Source organism: Octopus sinensis, linkage group LG21 (genome assembly GCF_006345805.1).
Source record: "Octopus sinensis linkage group LG21, ASM634580v1, whole genome shotgun sequence".
NCBI lineage: Eukaryota > Metazoa > Mollusca > Cephalopoda > Octopoda > Octopodidae > Octopus > Octopus sinensis.
Window position 1 is genome coordinate 3,860,420 of NC_043017.1, and position 10,000 is coordinate 3,870,419.

The following is a 10,000-nucleotide window of genomic DNA, read 5'->3' on the forward strand; positions in this document are numbered from 1 at the left end:
TATAATATAAGAATGGACCAAAAGGTTTTGTGCTGTAACGCAGAACGAACAAAATTTCTGTGCTTAGTAATGATATATTTAATATTCCAAATCTTAAAATTTTAAGATCTGAATACCTAAATAGAATGTGCAAATTCACTTTAGGTAGAATGTGGAAAAAGAGAGTTACAATGTAATTAGAATAGTCTAATCAAGAGAACTTGACCAAACCTTTCTTTTTGATGTGTAGAAGTTTTGAACAACATAATAAAGGAGCGGAAAAATTAACAGAAAGAGACTTAAAAGGAAATGAGAATAGCCTAATTAAAAGAACATGGCCGCATCTTTAAGATAAACGTTTATAATGCGTAGAAGTTTCAAACGACTTAATAAAGGAGCGGGAAAATTAACGGAAAATTTTACTTACTGTTCAGTCAAATCTTCGACTTCTTCTTCAAGCGATTCATTCTTGGACTTTACAGCTGCAAGTTCCTTATCCTTGTCTTCGATGATTCCTTTTAAGTCCTCCAGCTGCTCTTGGTATGATATTTTGATCACATCAATGTTAAATTCAACTTGAGATCTATTTAAGAGTTCCTTAAGATGTTTATTCTCAGCCTCCAGCATACGTGTTTTTTCAAGGAATTCGGCAAGTTTGCAATTCAAACCTTGCAGATCTTTCTTTTCCTTTTGGCTGCTATTTTTCATTTCAGCAACACTTCTTTGGGAAGATTGTGCTGCCACTCCAGAGGCCAGAGAAATTGGTGCTCCCATGGATATACTCATCCGGGATTGGCCGGGTATTTCCCTACGGACAGACGTTCTTCTATTCCTTCGTCTTATAACCTGCGACATTTTTGTTTTTATTCAATGGTAACGAAATAACTGGAATGGATTATGAATTGTTCCCTCTATGTGGAAGACGTTGTGCACAGAGAAAATTCTGCAGAACGATTTACAACCTGCTTTCCGACACTGCGAAGTGACCAAGTCTAAGGCGTTGTCCTGTTTTATATGTGCCAAAGAGGAGTTGCAGTGAGAGTGCAAAATGCTGGGATGGACTTATTGATAGAGAAAGAGAAGTGGTGATAGATAAAGAGAGAGATGAAGACAAACAAAAAGTGAGGGTAATAGTGGGAGATGCACTGAGCGAGACATATAAAATAACAAAAAGATTTTTTCTCTTTCTTTTAGTTCGTCCTCCTTTAAACCCATATATGCTTGTGTATATGGTTGGCAAAAAAGAAATGTAAAGAAAAAGAATAAAAGAAACCGTGCAAGTAGCCCATGCCCATCTTCACGCTTCAGTTAGCTCCAGGCATAATCGCAGTACATCCTTAGTCAGCTACACTCCTACAATCCCATAAAGGCAGACAGACTTACTGTCACACGAAACGTACCCGGTGCACGCATTCTTTTGTATACGATCCAGTTTCTTTTTGAAAAGTATATTTTAATTGTCGTCACACAATTTCTCCCACGAAATCTTTTGTGAAAGGCGATAAGTAAAGGTTAAAACGCCAATAGAATGTCTAGTTGTATTTAATTGTCTCTACATTCTGAGTTCAAATTCACCCTCTCATTACCTTTGCCTTTCAACTTTTTTGGGTGTGATAAAATATACAAGTAGGCGGTTAACAACCTGTCTCTCAATTTAACATCACCACTTGACCAATCGGAGTAGCTTTGGTGAAGTACAGGCTGCTCCGAAAGGTTTTCCACCACCTGTAAATATTTTTATAAATAATGCCAACACTTATGACAAAGGATCTTCATTTGGGCCAACATTCGTCAACGAACTAAGTGACAACGACAGGGACAAAAGACATGTAGCATGTGGACGGTTTCTTGATGTGTTTCCGACAATCCTACAACGTGGAAAGGTATTTTCTCCTTTGAATGTGCAATTTACTATAGAGGCCTGGCTTGGAATATTTATTTCTGGAACAAAGAAAATTCGCATTATTATGAAGAACTGGAGCAGAAGCCCCTGCATATGATGATTTGGGCCGCTATATCGAGTAAGCACTTGATAGGACACTATTTCTTCGAGGGTTCTCTTAAGCAGCACTCTTACTTTGCCATGCTGAAGGAGTGGTTTGTTCCATAGCTCCAAAGACTGAATGTGGATTTGAATGATTGCTGGTTTCAACAGAATGGTGCCCAACTCCTCTATGTTGTCAATGACAGGGAATACCTGAATGAGGGTTTTTCGGGATAGATGGATGGGGCGAGGATCGATTGGCCTCCCAGAAGTCAAGACCTCACGCCTTACAGCAACACTCTTTGGAGTATTTTCAAGGAGAGATTTTCACAAGGGCAATACTAGAATACCCAATATTTGAAGGACGCTCTTTTCGACAGCTTTTGCAACAATCACCAAGAACATCTTCGTAAAATATCACACAAGACATGGCTTTGAATTATTTTGCGCCATGAAAATTACGGTGTTCATACAGACCTTCTCGGTGTGTGACAGGGTCAATGAATGTGAATATCCTAAAACCAGTTACATGTGTTTGATATTATTATATTGTTCTTGTTTCTTTTCGGAAGCGGCTGACAAGACTTTAGGACCACCCTGTACATTCAATAGCACGTATTCGGACGTGGAATAAAGTCAGATGATAATGGTTCTTCGTATAGGTTTCACAAACCCCAGGAAAGGGGACGGGCGTCGACATTCTTCCTTTGATTAGGTTATATAAACAGAAATATAACTAAAAAGGAAATGCCTTATTGTTTATGCATTCGAAAATACTTATTTCTTTACTACCCACAAGGAGCTAAACACAGAGGGAACAAACAAGGACAGACAAATAGATTAAGTCGATTACATCGACCCCAGTGTGCAACTGGTACTTATTTAATCGACCCCGGAAGGATGAAAGGCAAAGTCGACCTCGGCGGAATTTGAACTCAGAACGTAACGGCAGACGAAATACGGCTACGCATTTCGCCCGGCGTGCTAACGATTCTGCCAGCTCGCCGCCCTGAAAATACTGTTTCCCGAAAACATTCACAAGTGCTTTGGCAATGATAACAAGCATTATTATTTTTGCTTAAATAGAAACGGCAGGTCACCGAAATATAATTCACAACATCTCGAAAAGTTTTATATATATTCTCAGTGAGAATGTGCCCTAACATGTGCCCTAACTCAGAGGTTGATAAATGAATTACTGTTTGTACACGAGATTTGATTCCATTGCCTAGGTAGCCCCCCCCCTCCCTCCAGTAAAATCACAAAAAATTATCATTATTGTGCTGAATCTTCATCATCGCACGACGTAGATCTATCACAACGAAACATAATTATGTACGCATGCGAGTATGTATACGTATATATCTATGTAAACGTACGTGCGTGTATGTGTGTGTGTGTGTGTGTGTGTGTGTGTGTGTGTGTGTGTGTGTGTGTGTGTGTGTATAATTAATTTTAAAAAACGGAGAAAAAAGACATGAAAAAAGCAATAACACGAGGACAGAGTACATGGAAAGTACTGACGAGACGCTCAGAGAAGGAAAAAGAGAGTAGTTGTTTTACGTTTCGTGCATAGCTCTTCTTCGGAAACAGGTGCATAACGAACGTCTAAAAGAAAAGGAAGAAGGAGGGGAAAAGTTGCCAATAGTCCACGCGTAGTTATATTTTTGAAATGAACGGATGCAGATGGGCAAGGAAAAAAGGCTTCCTGGGATGTGAGAGTGTGAAAAATGGTTGGTATTTATGTGTATGTGGTGGGGGCCATCTCAATAAGAATACACCATTCCCATTCTACTAAAATATTGCCTGGATATATATGCTTTGAACACACACTACTCATACTTTGCCGTAACACTGCCTGGATTTACATAGGATTTTACCTAAGAACATACGGACTACCATCCATGCACTCTGAAAAATGAACTGTGGACTTTACTTCCTTATTTCCTAACACTCCACTCTTCTATTGTATTGCTTATTGCCTGCGAATTTTCCTGATCTAGATTGTTTTATCTAAATATTTCCATATCTTCTCTACTTATCTTTCATATATTCTCTACTTCTCTCCGATGACGAAATACACTATAATCAGGCATACTCGCCTATCACTTGGGATATCCCATTAACAACTGAAAGACCTCAACTAATTTAAGAATAATATAAAATAATGTATATGACTTGAGATGCTTGTTATGCCTCGGCGTTTCTTGTCCTCTTTCAAAAATACATAAAAATACGACGTGCTTTTTTCAGTTTCCGTATACCAAATCCTTCAGAAGGCTTTGGTCGGCCCAAGGCTATGGCAAACGGTACTTGCCCAACGTGCCACGCAGTGGAACTGAAACCGGAACCCCGTGGTTGGAAAGCTTCTTTCCATACAGTCACACCTGCGCCTATATATATATATATATATATATATATGTATGTATGTATGTATATATATATATATATGTATATATGTATATGTATATATATATATATGTATGTATGTGTATATATATATGTATATATATATATAATATATATATATATATATGTGTGTGTGTGTGTGTGTATGTATGTATGTATATATATATATATATATATATTATATATATATATATATGCATATATATATACATAGATATATAGATATAGATATATGCGCGCACGCGTGTATTTCATTATGTGTCAGAGTGGCCGTGATATCATTTAAAACTATGGCGTGGGAAAAAAATGTAACTTAGCTATTCAATAAAGTAGTGTGTCGAGAAATACGACTAAAATAATTTTGTATTGAATTCTTTATCATGGCCTCCGCCCAACAGTTTAGAGCTGTAAAAAATACTGAAAGAATAGAATATACCTCGTTCGTTTTACGTTAGTTATTGTACAGAAGACAAACAAATAGTTAAGCGGGTGCTTATGATTGGTTCCGAGGAATACGTTTTATTGGGGGCATTGTTTTGCAATTGGACACGTTTCCACTTGGTGACATTTGTTTGATTCATCGTTTTCCCAGCAAGGGAGATTTCATTGCAATCGCCGAACTAGCGGATGACTTATTAACAAGGGAAATAATAGCAGAAAGAGAGAGGAGAAATGGAAAGAAAGGAAGAGACGTAAACAAGAGACTATGGCACTACAACCAGCCAGGAACAGTATTCGCTACATTTGCGGTACCTGCCAGAGGGAGTGTTTGTCCAGGATAGGACTACACAGCCACAGCAGGAAATATATCAGGACATGAAATATAAAAGCCGGACTAGACTACAAAAAAAAAAAAAAAAAAAAAAAAGAATGCGCAACTCCATTGTCTCCCGAGACAGAAAGGATGCCAATACAATACAATACAAAAGTAGACAACACTATCTGATCTCAGGTTAGAAACATTCAGTAAAATGCACACAAACGCAAACACACACACACACACAATCTCACACAGACAGACACACACAGCCATACACACACGCGTGTGCGCACACACACATACACACAAACACGCACGCACGCACAAGACGCGTAGATCTTTGTGTCTGTGTATGAGTCTTCTAACTTTCTTTTACACTGTTACAACAGTTTTGAGCGCGGTTAAGTAATGGTTTTCGATAAAGTCATTCAATGATATTTCTCATGGCACCAGCAGACAAAATGAGAAAGATGTTACGCCGAAGGATAGCAAGGAAGATGCACTGGAACAACCACTCTGATTCACATGGCTCGCACTCGCAGACAGCAATCTCCACCCCGATATCAGTGAGCAGGTATATGATCCGCGGGTCAAGAACCCCAAAGGTCTCAACGTCAAAAGCCTCGACCTGTCAGAGGGCGACCGATACCTTGACAGTTTGTTTTTCTCAGCCTGATGAGCATCGGAGCCTGGGCTGGTAGCTGACAACTTCGACTTGCCGCTGGGGAAGGGTCACAGCATGTGACATCCCAGATGAGGAACGGGAAAATTGTCATCATGTCCGCACTTTTACTAACTCCCTGGTCAAGCCCCAAATGTATCACCCTGTCGAACTCTGAAGATGTTATGACCTTATCTGCGCTGAGGGGCATACTCGTATCATGTGATCACGTGTATGCTGTTGGAAGATAATGAAGTACATCTTGACTTTGTTCCACAATGCAGGTAGCAGTCGGAAATGTCCTTGTGCAATCCCAAAATCCTTGTAAATTATTTCAATGTCATTTTTCAGTGAAAACAGTTCTGTCTGCCATTCATGCTTCCTCATTATTGGTATCTAGAAACCATCCAGACTGGTATTTTATATATATATATATATATATATATATATATATATATTCACACACACACACACACATATGTGTGTGTGTGTGTGTGTGTGTGTGGTGTGTGTGTGTGTGTGTGTGTGAATATATATATATATATATATATATATATATATATTATATACATACCAAAATAAAGACATATTTTTATTCCTGTTGCATGTACGATCACAAGCGCCCGACTGTTGAAAACTTTTATTTTTACGCTTAATATAATAATTCTACACATTAATAAAAATCACGCCTGAAACGGATGTAAAGAGTGAAACACTATCAAATATATCAAATGTATTAAACATATTCAATACATCAAATACAAAATATATTTATATCTGTAGACATGTATACATGTAAAAATAACAGTTTTCAGCAGTCGGGCGTTTGTGATCGTACATGCAACAGGAATATAAATGTGCCTTTATTTTGGTATGTATATATCTGTTCCTCTAATTTTATTCTGTACACAATCGCGATTTCTTTGACCCGACCTTGGTGTATTACTATCTAAGGACCTCATGTATGGATATATATATATATATATATATATATTCCTCGTCTAGGCTTATAGGCCCTCATTATTTGTTTTCCTGTCCTGTTTCTATTCCTTCTTGTACTTTATTTTTTGTAATTGTATTGTTTTTACGTCCTGTTTTTGTCACATTTTTTCCTTGTTTTTACCCCTCTGCAAAGGAATTTTATTCAATTCTTTCGCAGGAAGGACTAGTTCGACGAGACGTGTTCTGTCCTCACCTTCGAAACACGCTGGAGTTGAACTAGGGACAGCTGATGAAGGGGATTTTTCCTTGTGTAGTTGTCTTGTACTCTGTTTTTTCGTTGTTAAAAAAATGGTCCGTTCCATGCTGTTTTTACTTTTTCGTTTCTCGTTGAGTTCTACGTCTATTTGTGGTGTCCTGTACTCATATATATATATATATGCATGTATATATACATGTAGATGTAGGTACGTACATATATGTTTGTATGTATGCATATATTTTATTTATTACACTATTGTATGACTGAGTGCCCTCGCGTCGATTCGATTCGATTCGTTGCGTTTCGTTTCGTTTCTTCTTCTTCTCTAAGCTGGTTTATATATATATATATATATATATATATATATATATGTGTGTGTGAGTGGAAGGGCAGTGTCCCAGTGGTTAGTGTAGCGGATTCGCGGTCATAGGATATCGCAGTTTAGACTCTCAGAGCGGGTGTTGTGATTGTTTATTGAGCGAAAACACCTAAAGCTCCACGAGGAAGAACGAAACTCTATGCGATTTTAGCGATTTTTGCATTATTTTGTCCTTATAAAATAATCAAATGATGAGATTAAGGTTAATTAAAAAAGCATACGAAAATATAAATTTTAGTAACGTTTTATTGCCCTTTTTCATACAATTTTTAAAAAATCCTCAAAATCAAATTACAAAGTACAAGATTGTTAATAGAATAACAAATATCTAATCTGGCAGGAAATTTAGTCATATTTTCAGATATGGTAGCTTTGTTTGAATAGCGTAAATTTTGCGTTTTTAGTGTGAAATACCGTTAAGTAGAAAAGATTTGGGGACAAAACAGACGGTACATTGCTTGTCATATTACCTCGGTAACTAGACTAACCAAACATGATTACAAAAGTTATCAAGCTGAAATGTCCGTTTTGATATTTGATATGTAGAAATGTTGCAAAATATATTGTAGAAAAGATTTGGGGACACAACAGACGGTACATTGCTTGTCATATTACCTCGGTAACTAGACTAACCAAACATGATTACAAAAGTTATCAAGCTGAAATGTCCGTTTTGATATTTGATAAGTATGTAGAAATGTTGCAAAATATATTGTAGAAAAGATTTGGGGACACAACAGACGGTACATTGCTTGTCATATTACCTCGGTAACTAGACTAACCAAACATGATTACAAAAGTTATCAAGCTGAAATGTCCGTTTTAATATTTGATAAGTATGTAGAAATGTTGCAAAATGTATTGTATTGACAAATGAATTTACTCATTTTCTACAATTATCTTAAATTCAAGAGGATCGTGTAAAAAATTTAAAACAGAAAATACTGCAAGTGCTTATCATTTTATTGAAATTAGTATTATAATGGAAAACCAGAGTCTTTCTGAAACTTCGTGCTGACTGCAACAAAAAACGATTCTTTTCTCAGTTGAGATAAATTACGTTCTTCATGCGTTTATTTTGATAACAAGGACAGCACTTTCCTGAAAAATAAAAGAGATTGAGAAACCAATGAATACAGAGGGAGATTAAGGTGTTAATGCATCAACAGAGTAAGCATTTTCATGTAGTGTACATAGGCGCAGGAGTGGCTGTGTGGTAAGTAGCTTGCTAACCAGCCACATGGTTCCGGGTTCAGTCCCACTGCGTGGCATCTTGGGCAAGTGTCTTCTGCTATAGCCCCGGGTTGACCAATGCCTTCTGAGTGGATTTGGTAGGCGGAAACTGAAAGAAGCCTGTCGTATATATGTATATATATATATTTGCATGTGTGTCTGTGTTTGTCCCCCTAGCATTGCTTGATAACCGATGCTGGTGTGTTTACGTCCCCGTCACTTAGCGGTTCGGCAAAAGAGACCGATAGAATAAGTACTGGGCTTACAAAGAATAAGTCTCGACTAAAAGCGGTGCTCCAGCATGGCCGCAGTCAAATGACTGAAACAAGTAAGTAAAGATAAAGTAAAGTAAAGTAAAGTAAAGAAGGATAGTCATTGTGGCCTGTGTCATGAATCAATACATTGGGACGTCGGTGTTGACCAATGGTCAGAATATTTAGTATTCGATTTTTACACTAGCAAATTTAAACGAAACATTTCATTAAACTGCACAAGATTTCTCCCCGACACCAAATATCCCAAATCCTTTAAATATTATGTGATTTGGACAAAGCATGGTTCGATTACAGATGTGGTTATAAATTGTTTTCCATAAATAAATGTTGTTTATTTTATACAGGATGATAGATCATGAAGATCTGGTTACTGTTGGGAGCTGGTCTCATCGAATGACTACGTCGCTGTCCTCTCATCGACTCACAAAATGCACGGAGTTGGAAGTAGAATTGTATTTAACCCTTTAGCATTCAGATTATTCTGTCAAATGTAAAGCTTATGTATTCACACCATGTAAAATTAATCTTGTATCATTTCATGGCTTTGAGATTTCAATGATGTGATTGTTTATTTTTAAAATGACACAATAAGGTAGCTATGAATGACCATATCTGGCTAGTTTGAACATAAAATAGGTAGAATATTTTGGCCGGATATGGCCAGTTTAAACACTAAAGGGTTAAGAACGAGGTGAGAGAAGTGGGAGACAAAATGTTACAGAAATAAACGAGATCTTACCTTATTTTTGTCGTCTTTCAAAGTAATTGTCGACGGCGCCGACAATGAACCCCAGTGTTCGACAGAAGAAGATGTGATGCCTGGTTGGCCAGCACCGAATTTCGATCCCCAAATCTAAAATTGGAAAAAAGAATTAAGAATAGTAACATCATCAACAAAAGTGATATTTGTGTGTGACTTAGACACAAGGGGAGCATTATAAGAGAGAGGTTTAGTCGATTACACAAACTGCACTTTTTCACTGGTATTCTTATTTTATAGACCCAAAATAGTGGATGGGAGAAATTGAATGTGGCAGGATTTGAACGAAGAACGTAAAGGGCCGAAAACAAATATCGAAGCGTATGTTTTTCGGATGTCCTAACGATTTCTGCAAAGCA

At 37.3% G+C, this 10,000-nt stretch overlaps 2 protein-coding genes across 5 annotated transcripts in view; both read right to left on the reverse strand.

The window, feature by feature from the left end:
* Window positions 1-979, reverse strand: part of LOC118767372 (intermediate filament protein ifa-4-like) — a 2,285-nt gene extending 1,306 nt beyond the window's left edge. Inside the window, exon 1 of the mRNA XM_036511819.1 lies at window positions 407-979. Within this exon, the coding sequence (XP_036367712.1) occupies window positions 407-834 (428 nt within the window). The 5' untranslated portion in view covers window positions 835-979. The remainder of the gene's footprint in view (window positions 1-406) is intronic.
* Window positions 1-10,000, reverse strand: part of LOC115222739 (70 kDa neurofilament protein-like) — a 51,757-nt gene that overhangs the window by 17,136 nt on the left and 24,621 nt on the right. Inside the window, exons 10-11 of one of the 4 annotated variants that reach the window (XM_029793039.2) lie at window positions 9,621-9,734; window positions 7,905-8,474 (exon numbers count right to left, since the gene is read on the reverse strand). The exons of the other annotated variants lie outside the window; for them this stretch is intronic. Coding sequence (XP_029648899.2) covers window positions 8,439-8,474; window positions 9,621-9,734 — 150 coding nt within the window. The 3' untranslated portion in view covers window positions 7,905-8,438. Of the gene's footprint in view, window positions 1-7,904; window positions 8,475-9,620; window positions 9,735-10,000 lie in introns of those variants that run through there. 4 annotated transcript variants of the gene reach the window in all.